General features: G+C 41.9%; 1 protein-coding gene and 1 long non-coding RNA gene across 3 annotated transcripts; one reads left to right on the top strand and one right to left on the bottom strand.

Annotated features, from left to right (window-relative positions):
• Window positions 1-416: 416 nt before the first annotated feature.
• Window positions 417-11339, top strand: foxk2a (forkhead box K2a). 2 transcript variants are annotated; one of them, XM_031560681.2, is made up of 10 exons: window positions 417-499; window positions 609-935; window positions 2287-2481; window positions 2790-2931; window positions 3189-3335; window positions 4327-4517; window positions 5185-5378; window positions 7041-7334; window positions 7712-7921; window positions 9447-11339. In XM_031560681.2, exons 2-10 carry the CDS (start codon window positions 640-642, stop codon window positions 9632-9634), a joined length of 1857 nt encoding a protein of 618 aa, XP_031416541.1. In that variant the 5' UTR covers window positions 417-499; window positions 609-639; the 3' UTR covers window positions 9635-11339. The 2 variants fall into 2 exon arrangements, with proteins under 2 accessions (XP_031416541.1, XP_012670103.1); XM_012814649.3 differs by having other exon boundaries at window positions 426-935; window positions 9450-11339.
• A 4781-nt stretch (window positions 11340-16120) lies between these two features.
• LOC116218792 lies at window positions 16121-18121 on the bottom strand. Its single transcript, XR_004163038.2, has 2 exons — window positions 17326-18121; window positions 16121-16345 (listed from the first exon to the last, which is right to left on the bottom strand). It is a non-coding gene; the product is annotated as an uncharacterized LOC116218792 (long non-coding RNA).
• Between the last annotated feature and the right edge of the window lie 7620 nt (window positions 18122-25741).

Consider the following 25741-nt stretch of genomic DNA (forward strand, 5'->3'; position numbering starts at 1 on the left):
TTAATAGGTTTAAACTGCAAAATAACATTTGCAGACACTCAAAAGGACCTGATTAATATTAATTTCAATTCAATAAAAATGTGATCTGGTAGGCTTTACCCCTTTAGCATTTAATCTCAAAATATTAAGTGGATATCTGCATATTCCAACCTGTAACTAACGGGCCGTCAGGTTGTGCATTAGTTACATTTCCGTCGAAGAAGAGGTTTTGAATAAAATGCGTTACAAAAAAGCCTCTCCATATGAGAGTTTTCTTTCCGTCTTTTGCAAGCGACACAGACATGCGTGTCAGGCCACAATTCAACCAACCTCTGCCATGTGTCCTCATTGGAGTTCCCCATTGGTAGCTATGCTTTCCTTACTTGGTGACTCCGCCAGCACATTGGTTACGCACACGATCAGTTATAAACAACCCACCCCTTTTGTTTGTTTAGGAGGTTGTGTTTTACCCTCTTTCTCTCTGTCGCGGCGGTGGGTTGGAGCCGCTGTTCCTGGGCTGGCACGTTCCACATTATATATTTAGTTCAAAGCCATACAGTTAGAAATTCTCTACGAGCTATTTAACTGGAAACACTTCATCTAAGGCATTTCATTCATTTCACCTCCAGGTTTCCAACGATTGATAAAAGACCCTATAAAATGGCGGTGGTGAGCGGGATGTCAGGGTCGGCAGTAGCCCGGCTTGAGGGCCGAGAATTCGAGTATCTTATGAAGAAGCGCTCGGTAACCATCGGTCGAAATTCTTCCCAGGGATCCGTGGATGTCAGCATGGGCCACACAAGTTTTATTTCACGGAGACACCTTGAAATATTCACTGCGGGTGAAGATAGCACGGGCAGCGGCGACTTCTATCTTCGATGTCTCGGCAAAAATGGGGTGTTTGTGGATGGGGTGTTCCAAAGGCGAGGGGCTCCTCCTCTACAGCTTCCACGAATGTAAGATGAACATTTAAACACATGTTAGAGAAGCACTATAAAGCCCAATTAACGTCTTTCATGTTGATTGTTTGCGTCCTTTGTTATTGTTTTCTTTCCCCATGCAGCACGTGTCTGTGCATATAGTGACAGACACCGGTTTCATGTTGCTAGCTAAGCCTATACGCTATGTTAGCGTGCTGTGTCGAGGTAGCAAAACCATGTGACGCTATCCCTCTGTTTGATAATAACCATCATCCATGTTTCTAATGTGATTACATTTAAACTGCATAATCACACTTTGTTTATTACTGTGATAAACAGGCTTTTTTTCAGTTAGCTATATGGCCAGGCCAGCTAATGTAGGATCAATTAGCTAGCTAATATTAGCTCGTTAACTAGCAAGTGTTCATTTGGTCAATATGATTGGTTAACGTTAGCTAACTGTTTACATTAAGAGTATACCATGTAACGTTAGCAATACAATGTAACGACTAAGCAAGATAAGAGTGGTTCCTTCACCGCCGAGTGTTGTGTGGGTTATAGTAATCAAAGGCCTTATATTTTCCTCCCTTTTTTTGCGATAATATGGCTGTCTTTCTGTTTCAGCGGTCTTGTTTATGTAGTTAGCAGAATACGGACTACCTAGCATCGCTAGCTCGCCAGATATACAACAACGATTAGTGGTGTTAACCAACATTAAGGTTTTGTCTCCTGGGTTAATCTAAAATCGAATAGTTTGACTTAGCCTTATATCAGTGAAAACACATGGTTGGCCCTCAAATTAAAATCCCTTCTGCTGACAGTTCTGATATCCTGTTTAACTCAGATTCTCACCTGTATAAACAAAAACCCAGTTAGGTCACAAACGCACTAACCTGTTAGAGGTTAGACTCCTGCGACATGTACATGCATATTTAATGTGCAGGGTGTTAAGTTTTGTGTACATCTGAGATTTTTTATATATATATATACTGTATATCCTGTTCATTCGCATGAATCCATGCTTATACCCCCTCAATAATACATGGTGAATATAGTTGGTTATGTAACCAAGTCATGATGTATTGCCATATATAAACCAGCGTGATCCGTGTACTCTATTACTGACTGTAGTTAATTTCTGCTCTTGGGGATGGGTGGGCGGGGCGCTGCATTAATGCAGACGGTGCTCTATAGTTGCAGATGAATGCAGAAACAAATCTGATTCTATTGTTTTATGCAGAACTGAATTTTGCATGTTTTGGATGTTGAGTGAATGCCTTTTAGGGTGGGGCTTTTGGAGCCTTGCTACGAAAGAGAAGATGCATCACACCAGTTGTAATATCTTTCTCTCCCTTTCTCCCTCTCTTTTTTTTTTTTTACCTCAAAGGTGCATCTTCCGTTTCCCCAGCACAAACATCAAGATCACTTTCACAGTCTTGGCGAGTGACAAGAAAGAGCGAAGGAGCACCCCTGAGTCCCCAGTGAAAGTGGTCCAGCCCCAGATAGCCCCGCTGACTATCAACATTCCAGACAACATTACTCACCTGATGAGCCCCCTCCCTTCGCCCACCAGCACCCTAAGGTAGACCTCCTTGTTGACCTCTTGACATCAGGGCTCGCTCGCCAGCTGTTCTCAACATGATGATTAGTAGCCTGGTACCAGACATTCAGTGTTAACAGCTCTACAGACAAAAAACAGCATGCATAGAATTACTTAAATGGGTTAATTTAATGAATGGGCTCCTGTGAGCAATGTGACTTGTCTGAAGCTTTTTGTTGTTGTTGTTGTGTTTTTTTTTATGTCATGTAATGAGAAAAATTATTTGTTTGAATAATTGTTTACTCTATGAATGAAATCAAAATAAAGTCATGATTGTTTCCCTGCTGCAGCGCTGCCAACTCCTGTCCGTCCAGTCCTAGAGGGGCTGGGTTGTCCAGCTACAGGATGGGACGTGGACTCACTGCTGAATTCATCGGGGACAACTCTCAATCAGAGAACGACAAAGACGCCTCCGGAGGTGACAGTCCAAAGGTAAGAGTCTGGTGGTTGTTTGGTTGAACGTTGTTGTTAGGGCTGTTTGGTTAGTTACGGTAAACCAATAAACCATGAGAGTATTTGGGGGTTTCATGGCTTGATCCTATCCGATTTCGGTTAAGCTAGAATATTTTGTCCTCACAAAGGATACGCCCAAGTCCTCCGAAATGTCAGTGGGAGCAAGATGCTTTGGAGTTGGAACCTGTTGCTAAATTTTCTTGTCTATTGTTTTTTTTTTTTTTTTTTCTCTACAGGATGACTCGAAACCACCTTATTCATACGCACAGTTGATAGTCCAAGCTATTACAATGGCAACAGACAAACAACTCACACTGAATGGAATCTATACGCACATCACTAAAAACTACCCTTATTATAGGACCGCAGATAAGGGCTGGCAGGTGAGTTGTGAGATGGCATGGCGATTGGCATAATGTGTTTGCATCTTGTTCAGGGCTGGGTGTCTCTTAGCATTTTACGAAAACTTGAAAGGTATACGTTACTAAAGTTTTCTCCGTGGGTTTCCCAAACCATCTCTTAAGAGTTCCCCTAAGACAGAACTTCCTACGTATACCATAAGAGGCTGAATCCATGTTTCTGGCATCAATTATTGCCATTCACGTAGGTTTGAGCACGCATGAGTTAAACATGATGGGCATGCCCGCAAATTGGAGTGCAGGTGATCATATTAATAAAGAATGTTAACAAAAAAATGCAAGTCAAAATAAAAAAAAAACTAAATAACGATGGCTGTAGGCTTACTGTTACTTATAGATTTGTATTCTTAAAGCATTAAAAATCAACGGCAAAATTCATTCATATTGTTCTTTCTTTAATGAAGCACAAAATATAATGCAAAACATTTCTGGTTCTTACATCACAGGCAGCGCATACATCCAGACACTAACACATTTTTAGGCTCTTAAAGGTTAGGCTCTAATAAGGTGTATCTCAGAGTGGTCTAGACCAACCATACAACGGTGTCTCTTACTGAGGGTATACTTGGTTAAGAACTTTCTGGAAAACGCCTCAAAATGTCAAGCTACCGCTTAAGGTATAATTTGCATATGACGTAGAGTTAAGAAGGCTTTGGGAAACCTACCTCTTAGGATATTTGTCAGGATGATGTATGCAGCTTGGAAAATTGCATGTTTTGTGTGAGCTTTTAGATGACCCTATTTGTGCAACCAAAGCGATAATCAGTGAAGTCTTAAATTGTTTTTATGTGTTAATGGGACCCCTATCTGAGATGTAGGGGTGTCTTTAGCTCATAACAATCACAGACTTCTCTGTCTGCAAAGGAAAAATAAGTCAAATTAATCCTGCTTGTTTGTCTTGGCTAACCCTGTTGCCTCAGCCGTATTTACCACTAACACTCATTTCCTGTTGCAGAACTCAATCCGTCACAATCTGTCACTGAACCGCTACTTTATTAAAGTGCCCAGATCCCAGGAGGAACCAGGCAAAGGCTCCTTCTGGAGGATAGACCCCTCATCGGAGGGCAAGCTCATAGAACAGGCCTTCAGGAAGCGAAGGCCTCGCGTGCCCTGCTTCAGGACTCCGCTTGGGCCTCTCTCTTCTAGGTACCTCAGCCACTGCATGTGGTTATTTAGAAGCATCAAACAATTTTTTTTATGGCATTTCCAATTTTTATGTCTGCTGTGTAGTCTTGTCTAATCTCGTTGGAGTGTGTTATATTAGCTGTTTCAAATGTTGTTCAAATGTTTTTTTTTGGGGGGGGGGGGGGGGGGGGGGGCGGTACGATGCCTCACTTCCCTGAAGGCTTTTTGTAAAATTGGCTCCCTGTCAAAGATGTGTATCTCTTAGGAGTGTTGGCGCACACAAGCTAGAACAAAACACCAAACCCAAAAATAAAACAAAGTAATTGTTCCATTTGTTATGCTTACAACAAGGTGTGCGTTTTGACACAAGCTGCTATGTCAGGTGTGCCTCGGGACGCCTAAGCATAATTTGTGCAAAATCAAATGCACTGGAGTTTCACAATGACACTTGAAAGTCTTCAGAAACCCGGCAGTGGTCTTTGATTCTGCATTGGGATCAACTGTTGCCTAAGGATTGTTTTACCATCAGTGCAAAAAAAGATTTCTATTCTCACCAGTTTTAGCAGTGCCATGTGGTTCTTGACAGCTCGACTATTGTCATCCAGGTGCTTTTTTTGCGGCCTGCCTGCCAGGTTAGTTCCTTAAAAAGCTGGTTACTCACTAATTGCTTCCTGTGTTTGTTTCTCAGAAGTGCTCCAGCTTCTCCAAACCACACAGGTGGACTCTCCGCCCACTCCAGCGGGGTGCAGACACCAGAGAGCCTATCACGAGAGGGCTCTCCCATACACATGGAGCCAGAGCCCGCCCCTGCCTCCATCACCACTTCTGTCCAGCCCAAGCTCGCTGTCATTCAAGAGGCACGCTTCGCTCAGAATACCCCTGGTGAGAACCTCTTCCCCCCCAACATAGACGCAGCCTATTGCATGTCATTGTATTGATAGAAATGAGGCTATGTGCCAAAATAGACCTCTGAAATATTTTCGAGGGTGATCTTGAAGGGGCTGCCTTGCCAAAATCTAAAGCGGGATCAGTATGCAATTCAGCTAACTAAAGCCTATCTCTATGGTAGTAGGGGTTTGTCTCTCCAGCTTTATCCACACACTTTTTTTTTAAGGGTGTGGATTCTTGTCTGGGTTGTCACAGCCGGTTTCTATATTAAGCTGTTCCAGATTCATAGTGATTTAAATATAGCGTCCCTTCATTTCCCCAAGTGCACTGAAATATCTGAAAACAAAGGAGGAACTCAGGATATGGTATCTCAACTGTCCCATTCAAAGCCCGTCTGATGCGTTTCTACTGGAGATGAGTCTTAATCACTCTTCACAGTTCAATCTCATGTGTAGTCAAATCTGCCCAGCTCAAAAAGAAGATCTTCAGCCTTGGGATTGGTGGAAAAAAAATTAATCCCCACATGAATTATAATGGCTTTCTCTCACCCAGTCTGAGAACCAAACTGTCTTGAGCCGTGCAGCATGCTTGAATTGCAGTTACAGGATGGCGCAGGAGTAACATTGATCATCAGTGCTTGTTTTTTGTGACCTATTTGAGGCATCCAAGGGTTAGACTGTACATTGGTACTTTTCATCATAATCTTTAATTTCCTTAAACAGACTCTAAAAATCAACTAAGATCCATCACATTTTCAGTTAGGACAGCCTCGGTAATTGTAGTGAGTTTCCTTTGTTGGTGCTTGCTTGCTACACGTGCAGTTTGGTGTTAAGAGTGGGGTTGAACCAGACTTCTTCAGGGCTGTGACCGTGAGGCTTTAGCCTTCTGAAGCAGTGCCAAAAAACTACAGTTTTATGGAAAAAATATTTTAGTTTGGATCGCTGCAGGGCAGTTTTACTTTGCTTGATTAAAGCGTGATTGTTGAAAATGGTGATCAATGTAAGGTTTATCCAGGTCGATAGGACTCTTAAGAAGATGGATAAAAATAAGACCAGTGCACAGTAAAAAAAATTCTGGTACAACATTGTGCAAATAAATAATTCATAGACGTACAGATGTAAGTGCATTTGTCTGTCGCTGAAGTATTCATAAAGGCTAACAAACAAGGATGACAGGCAAACAATAAGCTATAGACAAACCCAAGTAGACCACTGAAGGAAGCTTGCATAGACCTAGTTCTGTGGCTATTATTCAGACAAGGACCTGACTGAATGTATCAGTTGAATGAAGGCATTTGACTTTTGTTTTTAATTGTTAAGTGTTGTTTAGACTCAGAATGCAGCCTCCCCAAATAATCATCAAACAGTTAGCAATCAGGTGACCTGAAACTGAACATCACTTATTACAGTATTATCCAAAACTACCTGGGACATTTTATGTAAACAACTTACTTATTTTGGTTTCTTTGAATAATAATGATTTTAAAAAGCTGTGGAGAAACTTGAAATTGTAGATGGCTCTGTTTTTGGAAAGCCTACGAAGAACCTCAGATCCTCATAGCGGAAGGTGGTTCTGGAAGTTTCCAGAGAGCTCTTAAAAAGACTGGTGCACATAAACACAGGTCCTTGATGTCTGTGTCCACCTCCTGTCCTCTAGGGTCTCCCCTGACCGGCCAGCCAGTTCTGATCACAGTGCAGCGGCAGCTCCCCCAGACCATCAAGCCAGTGACCTACACCGTGGCCTCGCCGGTTTCCACCTCCTCCTCCTCCTCGTCCCAGCAGCAGCCGACGATGGTGCAGACGTTACATGTGCTGCACCAGCTCCCGGCCATGGCAGTCACCACTATGGCCGGCCTCACCGCCGGCCTCACCTACACCGCCACCCCCAGCCAGGCCGTCAGCATCCAGTCAGTGAAGCAGGAGAATGGTGGTGACCACTCGGAGGTCAAAGGTGAAGAATTTCAACCTTTTTCTACTGTGGTTCTCTGTGTCTGGTGTTTCTCTTTGGCTCTCTTTCTCCCTCTCTCTCTGTGTGTGTGTGTGTGTGTGTTTCTCTTTGGGTCTCTGTGTGTGTGTGTGTGTGTGTGTGTGTGTGTGTGTGTGTGTGTGTGTGTGTGTGTGTGTGTGTGTGTGTGTGTGTGTGTGTGTGTGTGTGTGTGTGTGTGTGTGTGTGTGTGTGGTGGTCTATCGTTTGTAAAATTGGTAACAAAATGGTCAGTAAAACATGGTTTTATGAGAGAGGTTTATATGATGTGGGGTGACTCGTATATGGATGTGCAGTGTATTCACCCATAGCATTTCACTTTGTTTCTTCTCTTGTCTTTGCAGTGAAAGTAGAAGCGATGCCTGCCATCTCAAATGCCTCTATAGGCGGGGCAAGTCGCATCATTCAGACCTCCCAAGCCACGCCCCTTCAGACAGTTACCTTGGTACACCAGGCCCCATTGGGTCAGCACCAGCTGCCAGTCAAAACCATCACACAGAACGGCACGCACCTAGTGCCTCTCAGCGCTGCCCTCTCATCGGCAGGAACCACAGGTTAGTGCTTCTGATCGGACTTGACGGTGTAATTTATATAAACCATGCATGTCAGCTGTCACCCTGCTTTTCTGTCAAACCCTTAAAGGTGCAGTCCACAATTCTGGTGAAAGGTTGTTGATGCTTGAGCTTGAGAGACAATCAAATTATAGCCCTCACTTTCATGCTCCTAAAGCAAAGTATTGATTGGCTGGAATAATGTATTGCTCGGTCCCGTGGCCATGTTTCCCAATTACAGGTCAAGGACTTGTGTATGTGCGCTCAAAAAGGGGTTGCATACAACTGACAGCTAGAAGACGGTGTGGAGCAATTTGCTGAATTTGACAAAAAGTGGATTAGAATTGCAGACTGCACCTTTAAAAAACTGTGTTTATTTTTAAATATACTATCCTTTTTGAAGGTACAGTACCAGACAAAAGTTTGGACACACCTTCTGATTTTTTTCTCTACTTTTATTATTTTCTACATGGTAGATAACACTTCCATAGATTCCATATGTGTTCTTTTGTGTTTTGAAAACACTTCTCAACAAAATTTAAGGTGTGTCCAAACTTTTGACTGGTACTGTATGTGATGTTTGGATTATGAATCTTTTCACATGTAGTTTGAGCACATGCTTTTACTGCCTTGGAGGTGCTGGTGTTTTCTTCTTCAACCCAATTCTGTCATCCCAGTCTAAGAGAGGTGTATGAATGAGTGTGGTACATGTACATTTCTTTGAATCTGAATATAACGTGCTCTTTGTGATTGAAAGGGGACTTTCTTATGAGACTGACACATAAAAAAAATGCAGAGTTGTATGATGCTACGTGGTAATGCGTCAGCAGAAAGTTGCAATGAGACACAACAGTGCTCGTTGCCTGAAAGACAAATGGCTCCCCTGTGCGGTTTAAAATCAACCTGAGGCCGGGGCACCTGAAAAGGGATTTATTCGTGTGAACTGTACATTACATGAGACCGAGCTGTTTATACATGCTGGTTTTCCACTATTTTAAACTGACTGACAGTCATACCGTGAGTCAGCCTCAAGTGGAAAATGTCTGTCCTGTGTGCACAGCCTCAGCAGTGTTTCCATTTGACAGGAATGGTATGGAACACCAGCACAGAGAGCTTCTAAAGCCATGTGTTGCATTGATCTTTTGTTGTTGTTGTTTATAGTACACACTAACTGCAAGCATGTTAAGAGTATGTTATCAACAACTGCCAGTGTTGTCACCTTTTGTTGTGATGGGTAACTGTCTGTGCAGGTGCAGCATCTGCTCCCATCACACTACATCTCTTAGTCTTAGAATCCTTATTGAAAATCTGAAACAAAAGTATTGGTTCATTCAGTCCACCCTCTTTATAGATTTATTTTCATGACATATGACCTATTTTTTAATAGTGAAACTACAGAACAAAATGTTTGTATGCAGAAATCTGAATTAGAAATCCATACAGAATAAATAATGATTCTAAAAATAGTGCCTTGAACCAGCGTAGTTTATGAAGTAAATTAATTTGGCAACCTCTCTCTTTTTGTCAGCAGTGGCGAGTCCCCTGCACATACTGGCAACCCACGCCTCAGCGTCGGCCTCCCTGCCAACCAAACGCCAGAACGGACAGCCGTCAGAACAACCTGAGCCCAAGAAGCTCAAAACCGAGGACGAGACGGAAGGTGGAGGGCTTGTCGCCATGACGACAGACAGGGACAAGCAGGCGGTCAGCAACTAGGGCTATTTCTCCCATTTTCATCTTGTTGACCTCAAGTATCTCTCATTTCTTAGTTTTTTCTTCCCCTTTTTTTGGCCCCAACCATTTCCACCATTACCTATTCCATCTACTTCTATGGTGCCAAAAAAAGGAACAACATGTTTAAGAACACAGATGGACCGGGAAAGTGCGATCATCACTGAGGATGTAGGCAAAGTTGAAAGACGATATATTTGGTGCAAACAAGACCAAGGAATGCGAAGGAAACATGGGTAACCTATAGTGTACAGTGAGTGAAGCACATTAAGCCTTTAAACATAAACAGACAATATATGTGAAGTTGAACCCCAAGGCCTACTCAGACTTCAGAGAACAACAGTCCAGTCTCCAGGAGGTTCTAGAACCTTCCATCTCCACTACCTCTTTGTGGACTGGAAAGAAATAGGCAAATGGACGGTTGAACTTGAACAAAATTTGAACAGCTGTTATCGAAAAGCATGACACAATCGAAACACTTTGGAAGCTTCGATAGTCTCTAAGGTAGTCTTCAGATGCTATTTTGTATGCAGATATTCATAGTGGCTTGAGTGTTTGAAGCGGGACTTGCAACTTCTTTACCTGATCCACGGACACAACCGTACTGCTGCTATTTGTGAAGTCCTTAAGAAAAGAAGTTGCAGTGGTCAAAAAGGCAAGTTTTCAAAGCGATCTCATGTCCATGTTGTTCGTTGACAAACAAACAAACAAGCAAGAAAAATGTTCTCATGTTGTACAACAGATTGGGATTTCTTACATTCAGTAGCATAAAAAAAAACAACTATCCTTGGAACCTGACCCAGGAGTTCCAAGTTGGTTCCACAAAGGGAAACTGTGGTGACCTTTTGACCTGTACAATGGCAGCTAGCCTTCACATAAAACCTACCTAATGCAGTCCTAACTAGATATGCAGTCTTTTGTGGTACATGTGTATCATAGGGTCTTATTTGTGTGTGTTTTTCCATTTACCAAGGCACCCAAAAGCAACCAGACCCCTCCAAAATAGGGTCTTTTCACATTTCCAATCGCTCAAGTTTTAGGGTTTAAAAAAGAAAAAAACAACAACATCCTAATAGGAAAAACAGACTCTATACCTTCATCAGAATGAATGTAGTTTCTCCGTAAAGGAAAAAAAAAACACTATCAATACAGTGGATTTGTGTGTGTGTGTGTGTTGTTTTTTTTTCTTTTTTTCTTTCCTGTCAAATCCAAACGATCTTTTTTTTTGTTACACCTACAGATCTTTTGTTTTTCATATTTTAACAAATAACCTATAAGATAAGAGATATATTTCCATTCGTATTTGAACAAAACACTTCATATGAGCTTGCATGTTTAATGAGTAGAGAAAACTATACAGGACCTGAGCAGAAACCCTAAAGGAACTGTGAAGAAACTTAAAAAAAAAAAAAAAAAAGGAAATGTTTTCCTCAGTGATTTCAGACCAGAGCTGCACTTACCTTGCCCCCATCTCTCTCTCCCTTTTCTTTTTTACGGTTTCCCTGTCAGCAGTGTTTGTATTTTGTGTTGGAAGTTGGCAATGTCTGCCCAATTTTTATTTTACTCTGCTCAGATTAAAAAAAAAAAAGTTTATTCAGATGGTATATGTTCCTCAAGGAGAAAAAAAGTGATAGATGTTTGTTCTGCTTCAGTGGGTAAATGCTTTTTATATATTAAATTAAAAAAAGAACTAATGTATTTTAACTTTCTTTGTGTGCATCCATTCAATGCTAGAATAGCCCATACATTTAAAATGAACACTAGATGGCGCTCCTGACCAAGTTCCACTTTGCTGACTGCTCAGAGCAGACTTCCTATCAGGGATTACCACCATCAGCTCGTGCGCAGGATACAGGGAAGGCAAAGACCGCTTGCATCATACAACAATGAGCAGAGTTGGCCTAACCTTTTTTCCCAGTATTTTTACAGCTCAGTGTATGTCTATCTAGAGTAGCCCCATGTTTGGAACTATGTTTTTCATTCAGAGGGTATAATTTCACGTTCACACACCTTTATTGGAAATTGCTTTATAAAAAGTGCAGAAATGGTAGTCTGTGAAATGTCCCTGTTCACATGCCAGACCGGATTTATGGTCAAAGTCTCTTGGCTGGGGTTTTATGAGCATGTAGAAGACCGCCTTTTATAGCCGTTACTAAGGAAAAAGGTGTAATAAATGAATGGCTTCTCTGAACAGCTTTCACCCTTGGTATACACCCTGTGTGTGTGTGTAAGAATAAAAATTGTAATCAGGGGTAAAGATGATTTTAAATGCCCACCTTCTGCCCCATTAAAAGTACAGGCCTGGTTTATATATGAAGACCCCTTGTAAGTATCCTTACAAGTAGAACATTGGCCCAGCTTAAAGCAGCAGTAATGAGTTTTGAAATAGTTTCTGAAACTAGCGAGCTACCTACCTAAAGGGCGTGCAGGTACCTTTGCCAACCTCACCAACAGCCCAGTTGGCACTGATTAAAGTTTGCAAACAGGCTAACCAATATCTCTTGGCGATATAGTTGCCAATGACGTGCTGTGAAAGCTTTTCTTAGATTTCCGTGGGGAGTTACGGCCTGGAACACAGCTATATAGTGCATATCCTGGATGGCTAGTGGGAACGACAGCTATATAGTGCATATCCTGGATGGCGTGTGGGAACGACATGTATTTTCACATGACCGTATACCACCATGAATTTGAAGATGATGGCAAAACTAATTGCATATAAAAACATACCTACAAAAGTCTTATAGTGTTGCTTTAAGGCGTAGAAATTGGAGTTAACTTTAACAACTCTTCATGTTTAACACTGTTCAGATGCAGTATTTCCAAAACACTGTTTACCTAATATATATATATATATATATAATTGGCAATAGGAATATCACAATAGGCAAATAGAGCTAACAGGATTCGGTCACTTTACATCTTTTCTTGTGCAAGCAAGAATAAAGCCTTTAAATATCATTTAAAGGCTTTATTCTTCACATGTCTGTCGGTGCAATAAGGTAAAGATATCAAGTCACACACAAAGACCCACTATAAGAGTTATGTGATTCCTCATTGTCTTTAGGCTCTTGAATAAAGAACAAATATGTCATGTTTGCTAAGATTACCAATCATTAGTCCCTCTCAAACATCAGGTAAGTGATGTAATCATTGAACTGCTGCACACGCCTGCTATTGAAGCAAAAGCAAATGGCTGATATAATGAATACTCAAACAACCACACAACAGGCACTGGGAACATTTAATCAGTCTCTGGAAAGTGTCTGAGTGACTCATTTAAAATGATATGCTGCTAATATTGTAAACATAGGTTTACTAATGACAGCGGACTGCTAGATACCTTGCTACTGTGTTACCTTGCTACATACCTTATAACCAAGCATAGTGGTGCCAATGGTTAATACTGAGGTGAGGTATTTCTTAAAAAAATGTCCTTTTTCATTCGCAACTTGGAATGGAATAACAGAGGACATTCTAACCTCCACCTTCAGAATTCACCCGTCTTGAAAATAGAATGAAAACTGTATTTTAGTTTTTTGAAAAGATATTTCACCCAACCCCTTCTGCCCGGCAACCTCCTGTGTGTAAAATTGTGTCAGAAAAGGGGCTCAGCACACACCCACTTGAAATGGCTTTTTTTTTTTAAATGTCACCGGCGGTTATTTTTTGTTGCGCTGACCGAAGTGACATAAGAGGCTTTCTGGGAGCGGATTCCCATCAAGTGTGTTTATTTGCCACAAGGTCTAGTTTGTTGTCGGCCCTCCCATGGTGTTTAGTGCAGGCTTATTCGACACACTTCGTTATGCCCTTGCTTTCAAACTCACCCCTGTGAGAGGATGTACTCACTTGTTCCCATACTGATGGATTTTATGCTCATATCTATTGTTTGGTCAGTTGTGAACAATAGCTTTTGTGATGGCCAAAGGACGCTGCTGATCAGATCCTACAATCCTGGTCCTGGAAACTTTATCTCACTGTGAACAGTGAGGTAAAGCCGGTGTCAAATTCTTCTGCCAAACCAGGGAGGTGGGCCAAGCGGAGGTGTAAGAGCTGGAAACCCAAACCCCTCGCTCCGACACGCTTGTTGTGAATGGAGCAACCCGATCCGTTTTCTGAGCATGTACTGGCTTGCTAAGATGACAAGCGTCACTTGACACAAACACAGCTTGATTACCCAAAGCCACGCAACCCGCCACAATAAATAAGTGATGAATGTCTGACTTTTCTATGAAGCTTCTCTTCCAGCACTGTCAAAAATGACCCCCGACAGTGGATGCTCCTTTGATCCTATAGCACAAAAGCCTCTAAGTAGGGCATGGAGCTTATATATTCCCAGTTGGGGAGATCATAAATTCATGTCATAAATGAACCACAACACTCCAGCAACCTATACGTATAAATTAATCTGTATAGCTCAACCCAACACAGCATGCAGCGTTGATGACTACTACTTGGCTAAACAATTGATTTTAGTACTTATTTAGTCACAATATATAAAAACATCAGCTTACATTTACTCCCAACACATCCAAAAATCAGTGCACAATAACACAATAGAGATGTTAGGCAGAATTTGTAGGCTCCATGGCATATTTTCAATCTTCTGAAGTCAGTCTTATGTTCTGTCCTGGTACTCTCAAAGAACTGGGATCAATTATCAGCGCACACATACCTATCAACAGTCTAACAGGGTGAACTAGTTTTAACTTTAGCAGGTGGACATTTCCTTAAACAAAGAAATTAAAGGAATAAGAGGAACTTTTTGTGGCAAAACGAACATTTCCACGTAGTCCTGTAGCAAACAGAAAACTGCGTCGTCACGGGAGAGGTGGTTGGGAAATCTCTCATCTCCTCTGCCCCAGTAAGATAATACATAGCCTCGGAGGGTGTGACACTTCCAGAAGAACAGGTTTCTCATGTTGGTAAACTTCTGTGTTGGTGTGGTAGCACGTCAACTTTCCCGTCGCCAAGGTCCTTGAGAAGTCATAATCACATTCACAGTAAACACACTCTCTGTTAAACTTTGAAGACTGTGATTACTTTTTCTCTCCCTCAGTTTTCAGAAAAGGACAGTATTCATAAAATGAGTATAGTTGTATGCTCCAGTGTATATAAAGCTAATAGGATTTTGAATGTCATGTCAGTATATACTTAACTGATCAGAACAGTTGAACTGTATGTATGAAAATAAATGTGTATTCTGTTACACTATCACACTACTAGTTTAGACAAAGACTTAATCGTGAGAGCTGCTACAGTGTTAATGTGAGGGTTAGCAAACCTTTTTTTTTCTCTGAGAGGCAACTGGTGAGATTCCTGTTTTGATTTTCCGGGTTCTGTTGCGAGTTCCTCAAGTCTGCCAGTGTTCACATTGTATCTGTTGTCAGTGTGGTACACCAGCAGCAATGAAATCCACAGTTCCAGACAAACGCACACGCACACGCACACACTCACTTTCCCCACACGTTTCATTTCGGAAGAAACTCTGTTGTCGGCACCGTGATATTCCCCAGGTACCAAAATATCCAGAAGAAAAGGCTGACGAAGATGGCGATGGGGCCCGAGAGGACAAAGAAGTCCCAGAAACTCAGGGGAGCGAAGATGCCGAGGAAGAAGAGGATGACGCCCACTGCATCGAACAACACGGCCAGGAGGAAGAAGAAGATGCAGCGCCCAAAGTACTTTTTGTAGTCCATGACGCCTGAAAAAGATGTCCTCTTTGTGTCTCTGTCCCTATCAGCCTTGAGACTGCAAGTGGCTAGCCAAAGGAGAGTTCTCTTAAGAGACAAGAATACATTCCAGTAATACTTGAGCTCCACTGATATCTTCCGCATAGCAAAAAGCCTGAACCACAAGTAGATCCGCTTTACTCACTCTAAATCACTCTTCCGTCTTTGGTATAGGAAATGTGATGGATGGACAAGTCTGAAGTAACATTTTAACTAGGTACAATCCTAGTTATATACATCCTGACATGTGTTAATGTGTATATGACACATTTCATATACACATTTTCATTGTATATGAAATGTGATGGATGGATATAACAAGTCTGAAGTCACATTTTAACTAGGTACAGAAACATGCAGCGTATCTATTCAAATAGTGCCCTGACACATACCACCATACGGAATGGAAGTAAAATAACTATACTGTATACAGTCCTACGTTGTCACTTGAAGCGTAGCATTTGATTATCTAAGGAACGTGTATGAATGGCAACTACTTGAAACTCGTACTTGGAATACCCACACAACTGACCTGGAGCAGAGGGGTTTAGCTTGAAATTCAAAAAAAATTTAAGTCAAGCATTAAATAAAAAAACAAACAAAACAATTTGAGGTAGAACTGACTGAAGGAGCATTACTGCCCGGAGCATGTTCTATACAGTCCACTGACAAAGTGGTATGTTCAATCAACATGCATAAACTTTCAGACACCTGTGATTGAAAATGTGGACAAAAGATATTTAAAAAATATAGTTGTTTTATTTAATATACATAAAATACATAATTGAAATAATTACAATTTACAAATGAAATGTTCATATATCCGCTGAAATGTGCAACGTCCCTTGATCCACAGAATAAAAGCAGCGATTCTTCAAAGACCCATCCAAAAAGAGAGATTAAGAACATTAAAATGCCATGTTCAGTCTTGTAAGTGCTGATGTGAAAGGCAGCCAGTGACCTCCTGGAAAACAAACAAACAATTCCTTGGGTTAAACTGCTGACAGTTATCAGAGAGCACGATTAACTCATCTGAAATCAGAGCTGTTTTGTGTGGTCAAAAGAGACTAATTGCAGTGAGCAAACATTGCACAACACTAGTTTGCCAACTGTACTGTTGACTTACGGTGTGGCTACTCTATCCACCACCATAGTCTACAGCGTGCCAGAAAGTGTTCTATGCGACTTACAGGAACTCCTGCAGGGCATTGTTTGCTTACTGCTGGGCCCACGGTTGACAATATGATTACCAGTCATGACAGTTGAACAGACAAAGGGGCATAGTGACATCTCCTTTTCTAGAACCCAGCATCCTAAATTACATTTTTTAGATCAATAATCATTAATCATTCAGCATATGTGTGTCTCCACAGATCCCCCTTCCATGGTTACGTTTTTTATTGAAACATGTTGGATGTCATCTTTATAGCAAAGGACTATTTAAAAGCAATGCTGCCATATTGAGTCTAAAAAATAGCTTGCTCATTTTTTCCAATAAGGAAACCAAAATGGTTTGAGATACTGAATGTTTAGATCATGGGAAAATAAAACGTGCCCCGTTTTCCAAAACTGTTCAGGGCAACCTCAAAAGATCAGATGTAAATGCTTTAGAACCACTGAACATTCAATACAGAGCAAAAAAAAAACTGTATCATATATTTGAGTTGAAGTGGCAGGGCATGTCTAAGGTTTTACAGACTTCAGCCTCTCTAAGTGAAAAAGCAGCAGCCTCTTCCAAAAGATAAAGGTAGCTTAATTGTTGAATGGCAGTGAGAGGGTCAAACTGCAAGATAAATGTAAAATGTCATAAGCTGTCTAGATATACTTGATGGCAACATCATTCATATAAACGACATCAAATGCACACAATCTGTCCCCTGTAAAATGGGAAACGTGTTTAGACATGGACTGAAATCAACTTTAACATGCTTGAATTTCGATTACCTGTAAGGGCTACAGTTCAACTTTCCCGTCTACACTGATCTGCAACAGTTCTTCGGAATTCTTCAAAATACCCAGTTCCACAGTTTTCTCCACTGGAGAGTCTAGACTTTGCTCATATCCTTCGTTATCGTATCCAACGACTACTGAATTCTCCCAACGTATTTTTGTTGAAGCGTGCACTGTTCCGTTCATCGACTCCTTGCCAATACACTTCTCTCCTGCCTTCAAAGTTTTAATTCCACTCTTAGAAAGCCTTTCGGAAAACTTTCCAACCCATTGTGCAAAACTGTCCAGACTGCTCTTGTCATAATCCTGAGACAAGTCTTTGATGTTTCCTGTGTACCACATTATCCACCAAATCAAACTGAGACAGACGATGATTGAGCCGGTGTATATTAAAAAGTCTCCATAAAATCTCCCGTTCAGATGCAAATTTCCAAAAATTCCCACTAGTAAGACTATCAAACCAACAACGTCGAAAACTATACCGAGAACGAATAACGGTATGCAGGTTCCCACGCAGTTCGAGGCCATGCTTTGACTCTTGGTGGTATGCCTTTGGATAGCGACAGGGGAAGAATTGACTTGTTTTTCAAGACATGCATTTCCTCTCCTTACACCTGTGTAACACACCTGTTTAGAGCCCCGCCTTGTTTGGTGAGGTCAGAGACAAATATAACGCAGACTATAACGAGTCTATCTACCCCAGTGCCCATCTCAAAGAATAGCCATACCCTAATTCATCAAGTTAAGTTCACGTGTATTTGTTTGTCAATTAATTAAGTAAAATATATTTTAGTACAGATCATTCTTGGCATGAACTTTGTTACTTAGTTGGCTTTTGCGATGTCCTTGAGCTAACTTCTCAGGGTATCTATGCATGAAGGCAAATGAGCACTGAAACGTCCATTTGAAATAGCCTGTTGAAGATCATTCTTCTTGTTCTGACTGTTTTAGTCACTTGAACCTTATTCGATTTCAGCCCCGACAAAACAAACGGACTGTGGATGAATACAGACTTTAACTTTTAGGGTAGCAGACAGAGTTCAGACAGAAAAGTATGGATGTGCTGGGGTGCAGCTGCTAGAGGGCGCCAGCCACCTTTGTAACCAACCGTCGCATTTCGAGAGTGAACAGAGTTCATGCAGCTGTATCGAGATCACGGTCATACGATTGTCAAGATCACACACAGTGTACGATGACTAAGAGGCTTTAATTAATATTTTCTGGGCCTCTCACCAATCATCATTTTCCTTATGTACTTTTTAAAAATGAATTGTGCCGCAAATCGTTAAATTATGTATCAAATAACAACCCTTACCCAACGGATAAGAAACAAAACATGGATTTGACTCTTCATTACTACTCTGATATCATAATGACGGTTCACCCTCTGATTCATTTGTATATTGAGCATATTGATCTTATTATTGCAGTTTATTAAAATGAGGATATATCGCATTTCCATTCACCACACTGTGGTGATAGAGCCATTAGGAATGTGTTTACGCTCGTCAGCCGAGTGGATACCCAGAAGACGCAAAGTAAGGCATCTGAAATAATTAAGTCCTTGGGGGGGTTGAACTGTGAAATGACAAAGGTTCTCTGAAACTCTCAAGAGTCTATTGAAACCTCCATAAAGATGCTCTTTTTGCGAGAAATTATGCTGTTTATGGTATGCTTGCGTTTTTCCCTTCTCCTACTCTTCATACTATCTCTACTTACACTAAAACTAGTGGAAATCAATTTATTTTTTCCAGTTTTATTGTAGCCCTGTGTAGTGTTGTAATAATGAATGACATTTTCTACAGTTATTCCATCAGATGGCCAGTCAGCAAAACATATAAGTCTCTGATAAGCAGAGGGTAGTTCAATGAAATACATTGGACCACTCTCACTGTGTCAAATACAAACAAGCTCTCCTGAAAATGATGACTTAGTGTAAGCCCAAAGATCAATCTTTGTCTGAAATAATAGCTGTGTATGCAGAATGGAAGTATATGATAGATTCATGAGAGTGTTTAATCTAGAAGTGGTCACTTTATCCACAGTGCTTTAAGCACCAGGAATCTGTAGAGGGAATAGGCATAGGTTTTTCATTTGAAGCCAAATTTGGTCTGTGATCTCGCTTGGCTGCCCCATAAAGGATTACATAAAGTTATATTTCATACAAGTACATAAGCCCACACTTTGTTCTCATCAAGGCCCCGTATGAAATCACCTGCAGTCCAAAAACAAGAGGATGAGCCCATGTCATTTCTGTTAAATGGACCTTTATATTGTCTTTTGATGAACATAGGCCAATGATACAGTTATCTGCAATAAAATAGCCTAGAAGTTTTATTAAGGTGGCGTCAAAGATGGTACCTGCACATAGGCCGTACACGATGGAGGAAACCAGTTACTGAACATAAAGTACGTTTCTTGCTGCCTGCAGATTTTCATTGATAGTGTCATGTGCTTTGAAAAGGTGAGTGCTCATTTAGTATATGAATACAGGCAATACTGGCATATCGGAGCAGAGCATGTCATGACAAACGTCATGTCTGGAGTGATGTCAAACGCTTTAGATGGCACTCATGAATACCCTGACAAATGATTTTAAAATGGAAACCAATTTGGTCCAAGAACGGTGTGCATGGTCGACATGTAGGAGATGCACTATACACCGCGCTGGAAAAAGTTAAGCAAGTTATAACTGTCCTTGTGTTATAGCTGTACTTGGTCTCACCTTCTTGTATAGATGAAGTTGAAGTTGAGTTCAGACCTGCTTTTTATAGTAGATCGTTTCATGGTTGAAGTCATGTTAAACAATTCAGCTCAATGTGAGATGAATAAGGATTGTAGATCAATAATACCTGGGAGCTGTTCTCATTAGAGCAAAGTTTCCCATTGAGCCCCAAAAACTGCAGAGTTGAACATTAGATTAAACTTGACAAATGAGCACCACTTCCTATCTCCTCTCTCGCCCAGTGCACACGCCCTACGTGGATGTCAATTTAGAGCGGGTGGTCTGGTGTTCGCCGTTCCGAGGTGTCAGATCTTGGTGGTCTGAGCCGAGGATCCTTCCGAGGATGCTGTCTTTCTTCCCAATCCTTGATTTCCCAAAAGGGCCTCAGCAACTGACACGCATGAGCTACCCGGAGAATTTAAGCAGACATCTTACCCTATTATCAAAGACAGTTGCTCCTCATGGTTTCCCCCCCCCAGTATTCTTAGCCGCACCTATAGCAGACACGCTGCCTTCCCATCTCCCTGTCTGCAGTGGATAGCAGATCGGCAACTCATCTGCGACCTCCAGGGGGAATGGTGTACAGTAGATGATATTAGAGCGATTGCAGGATGAGGTTTACCCCCAGGGTAGGTGCAGGCGTTTCTTCCGGCAACTGAGCAAAATGTATTTTGCGTCTCCCATGAAGGATGTTAAACTGCTGTATGGTGTAATTTGGAGATGCGAGACTGAGACCACTGAAGCAGGGAGTTGGGTGGGGGGAAGGGGGGCCCCCGCAGCAGCTACCTGTGTGGCTTGCAGTCGGAGGGCGCCGACTCATCAGCCACAGACAAGTGTCCCCAAGGTCACATGTTTATAAAAAAGTGACCATAGTCGCAAAATCCATCTCCCTCCCTCTCTCTACCCCTGTCTCTCTCTCTCTCTCTCTCCCCCTGTCTCTCTCTCTCTCTCTCTCTCTCTCTACCTCTCTCTACCCCTCTCTCTCTCTCACGTGGATGAGTGTTAAAAAAAGACTGGTGAAAGGTTCATTCCTCCCTTCTACTCCCAGCATCCCATGTCATCTGCTTCGGTCAAATAAATCAGTGCAGAAAGGCAGCAGGGAGGCACACGGTGTGATGCTTATTCCCCATCCATCACTCTCAAGGTCAACTCAACAAATGGAGGAGACCACAGGCCTGACCGTAGAGCGTGTTTGTGGGACTTGTTTGTGGATGGGGACGTGTGTGTGTGTGTGTGTCTGTCTGTGTGTTCGTGTCTTTGTACTCTGTATTTATTGACCATGTCCCTCCATACAAGACATCTCACACACAGTGGCACATGTCTCATGGTGCATGTCCTTCTAGTGCACGCAATCCATCTTCTGAGACCCCCCTCCCCCGACCACCACCACATCAACCCCCGATCATAACTGGGCAAGCTCAGCAGCAAGGTCAGAGCCACTTGGCCTTTGAACCAGCGGCACACGTGGTCTTCACATCTGGTGCTCTTTTTGCTACACCCACGTGGAGGGTCCTTTTCAACCCAAACACACGAGCGAGTGCCTGATTACTGGCGCATGATAAATAAAGCTAAACCCCCCGAGGCAACAGGAGAAGGAGGAGAAAGCTTCTTATCTCGCCAAGCAGATACATACGTAGATTCTCCCTTTCAATCTGGGGGCTCACAGTCCTACGCGAGAAAAAGGGGGTTCGATTCATCTCGTCCTTGAATTATTTAGACTCAGCTCACCTCTTTTTAGGCCAGTTGTTCTTTGAAAAAAAAAAAAAAAGATGCCTGCCAGAACTGACTGTTTTCCGACGCCACCCGTGCGGCTGCACTTTAAACCAACGCGGATTTCGACGACAGTTAAGGGAGCGGTGGCCTCAGTCGTGAGAATGCATCGGCTCTTTTGACAATGCCAAAGAGATTTGCAATACATACCCCGCACCCTCCACTCCACTCAATCTTTACACACTCAGTGGCTGCTAGAGGCCGGCGAAGCAGCATTTTCAATGTCGTCTCCAAAGACAAACTCAAGAGAGATTGAAAAAATGTTGAAGCCACAACATTCAGTCCCTTATAGCTGGGCCCAAGGTCTTGCGGCTGAAATGTGTGGCGTCTGTGCCGTCCTTCTGTCTGTCATCAGGCACGCTGTTCCACTGCTTGCCTCTTAAAGCCTATATTATAATGCAGCACCATAATCCGAAAATAATTAGCTACTTCCTTGGCATGAGCCAATTTATTGAATTGTATCACTAATAGGAAAACATAAATGGATTGGGCAGCGAAGCTTAAACAGCCCACAACAGAAGTAATTCTTATTCACATGCCGTGTTGCTAATCAGGAAAAAAATAAACGCTATAAATCACGTCTTTTGTCCTAGGAGGCATTCATTATTAATTTTGCCGAATGAGTACGCTGCAGATAACCTCTGTCCCAGCAATTTCACAGAAGGAAGAGAAAAGTAATAACTGAGCGGTAAGACACTCACATCACTTCCTGAAAATTAAGTTTTTCTTTCTCAAAATGCAGGTGTAGGAAGGTGCTATAGGAGACAAAGGGCCTGTGTCCAAATGAGTCTTTGTTGAAACGAGGCTGCCTATTATGTAACAGACTGCCAGCTCAATACAATAGCTCTGTGTCATCCACCGAAATGCAGTAGGCCAGATTTAGCGATATTTAATCATGATGTCCGCAAGCGTGTTGGGGTTGATGTGTGAGGCAGCCTGGCCAGTCTGTTGTCTTACAAAAGAACTTGGCATGTGCTTTCCTTTTTTTGTGTGCGACATGCCAAATTCCACTACAATATCATTTCTGTCTTTGTCTGTACCCCCCCACCCCCACCCTTTATTTTTTTGCTTGCTTGTTTTGTTGTGTGTTCTCGGGCTGCACCAAGAGATCTGTTATGAGTCTGTGCTCCCAGGAACACCACATGCCTGTGGGCAGCAATAAAGAAGAAGCAGTATTTGTATGAAGAGGGGTAGGGTGTGGGGGAGGGGAGGGATACAGTTTGTTACTCTTTTTCATGTGAAACTGAAGAAATACTTTGGCACAGACCGAGAAGCTTAGGTTCCTTTGTTTGATTCAGGAAAACAGAAAGATTTCAGAGAGCTGAGAAAATATCACAAAGTGGTCGTTTCTGAGTCATGTTTGAAAAAAGAGGATGAATGATAAATATTGTGACTTGGTTTAACCTTTCCGCTACAGCTTCAGTGACATCATAACTGTTTAGATGAAATATTGCTGTACTTCATCATAGCTTTCAGTGTTGATAACATTGTGTAATATATTTTTGATGTCAGACAGCAAAATATTTTTATTGGCAAAAGGTTTTAGTGCATTACAGTCTTACTCACACAGATATGCTAAAAAACGTTCTAAATAATAGACATGGAATAATTAGAAAAATTCTTTGTTTTTCAGTTGCGTTGATGTTTGACGTGAATTAGCGGACCAAGAGAGTCCAAATATGTGGGGTAGTCAGACAGACACCTCAAACACCTTCAATAACTCTCCCAATCAGGTTCACCAGAAGACCTGTAACACCAGGTCTCCAAGGCAACCAGTAAGTGCTTGTGATGGATGCTGGTTCTAAAAGGAGTCTCAAGAAGAGTGACTCACCACGGAGCCCTGGCTGACCATTACTAGGTAGTTCCTTCAGTGCTCATAGCCCTGGTCTCTGTCAGGTCAATATTCTTTTTCTGTTTGTAGCCAGATTCCACCACAATGAGTGTTCACTGATGCTAGTGTTTTTCCGATCAATCTTACAATTCAAAACGCTGACAACAGTGAGCTATGAGTGTGTGCATCCTGCACTCATTATATTCTGATACTGATTTATATTTTCCCTTTAAATAGTCTTTGCCCAGCTCAAACACACACACACACACACACACACACACACACACACACACACACACACACACACACACACACACACACACACACACACACACACACACACACACACACACACACACACACACACACACACACACACACACACATGCCATGCATGTATGCACACACACACATGCACACACACACACCACCACCATCATCACCACCCCTCCCATTCTCATTGAAATTAAATGGTAACCAATTTAACATCCATTTGGTCCTGTTATTGTGACAATCCTCCGGGGATTCGGCGGTAAGAGCAGCAGAATTATAGGCTGGTAATTCTATAGGTTCCCTTCTCCTCTGGCCTGTGCTATTCTTGCATTCAGTAATCCTCTCATTCTGTGCCACCACCACAGGGGGAAGAAGAAGCACCATCTCGGGCTAATATCACGATTAAATTCAAATTAGCGGATAGTTCTGGGAGGCATTACTGTTTTGCATTTTCAAACCCTCTTCAGCAATGATTACCCTCCGCATTATTTTAATGACTCCACACCCTTGCAACGTTTCCTTTAAATTAAGGTTAATTCCCGTGCTTAATATTTCTTTTCTGTCTTTATGGACGAATTCTTTGCGTGGAATTAAGACTTCCTGTTTAAATTACGCTCTGCCATTCACCGCAGCGCTTGGGAGAGAGGCATTTCCATTCGGAATGCAGGGGCTCTCGAGTGCAGCCGACGATCCATTACTCCGCACAGCGAGTCAAGGACACATTGTGTGAGGCCCTTGTGACAAGCAGGGCGGAAACCAGCCGTGATGAGATTTCTCCAAGCAGTAATAGGAGACCTCACTGTCACAGATACGCAGATAACCATAAACATGCCTTACCTCTAGGGGTGGCGTGCTATGCTCTCTGCTTGGTTCAGAGAAATAAAACAGCATATACGCCGGTGGGGGTGGGGGGAGGGGGGTGAGGGGTAGAGGAGGTTCATTCACATTCAAGGGGAAATGCCACTACTCATGTGCATCCTTAGATTTCAAGACAGCGGCTGGCGTTATATTCCAGGCTTCTCGTAAAAAAGTAATTATTTTCCAGAATTTACCAGCATATGACAGTCAAGTCACAGCAACTTCCATCCAGAAGAATCACAAAATGGTCTCCCTTTCCTAATTTGATTCCATATACTTTCTCTTGTTGGACTATATATATTACATAATACTTATATATTATACTAAGAATGTTGCTTGGAAATGTTCCAGTAAACATGTTTAATGTCCTATGTCTAAATACTAAACACTTCTTGTAACTGTGTGGTCTCTTAGCCGAGGATTATATTACAGAGCGTATGACTCATCAAATAAAGAAGTCAATGAGGCTGAAAAACAACATGGCCACAGTTAACCTCAAGCGCTGACAGACAAGTAACTGCCCATACCCTCGGAAAAGGTTAGAGCAATTTACAGCGTTATTTTCATCTTAGAGCTTTGCCGTGTTAAACACAGAAATTGTGAATACAGCCCCCAACAGACCAAAAAAAAAAAAAAAAACTATTCTGTTTGACTTCCCTCTGCATCGTATGCTATTCATGACAAATGTTTTACTGCAAATAATATGAAGACATTCTATTGATTCAGTAATGACATGTCTCTTATCTTATTTCATTGCGCGGGAATAATAAATAAACTGCTGTCAGCTGCGTTAAAAGATGGTAAGTGGGAAAAACAGAACTATTTACAACCATCGATTCTCCCACAGACAGGATTATAAAGGACTTAGCTTGCTTGTCAGGTTTGGGAAAATTCCATTGCCGTGTAGCTGGGTTATTGAGGCGATTCCATCTTGGCCTTCATGAAAGGGCGTA

Source organism: Clupea harengus, chromosome 23 (genome assembly GCF_900700415.2).
Source record: "Clupea harengus chromosome 23, Ch_v2.0.2, whole genome shotgun sequence".
In the NCBI taxonomy this organism is placed as follows: domain Eukaryota; kingdom Metazoa; phylum Chordata; class Actinopteri; order Clupeiformes; family Clupeidae; genus Clupea; species Clupea harengus.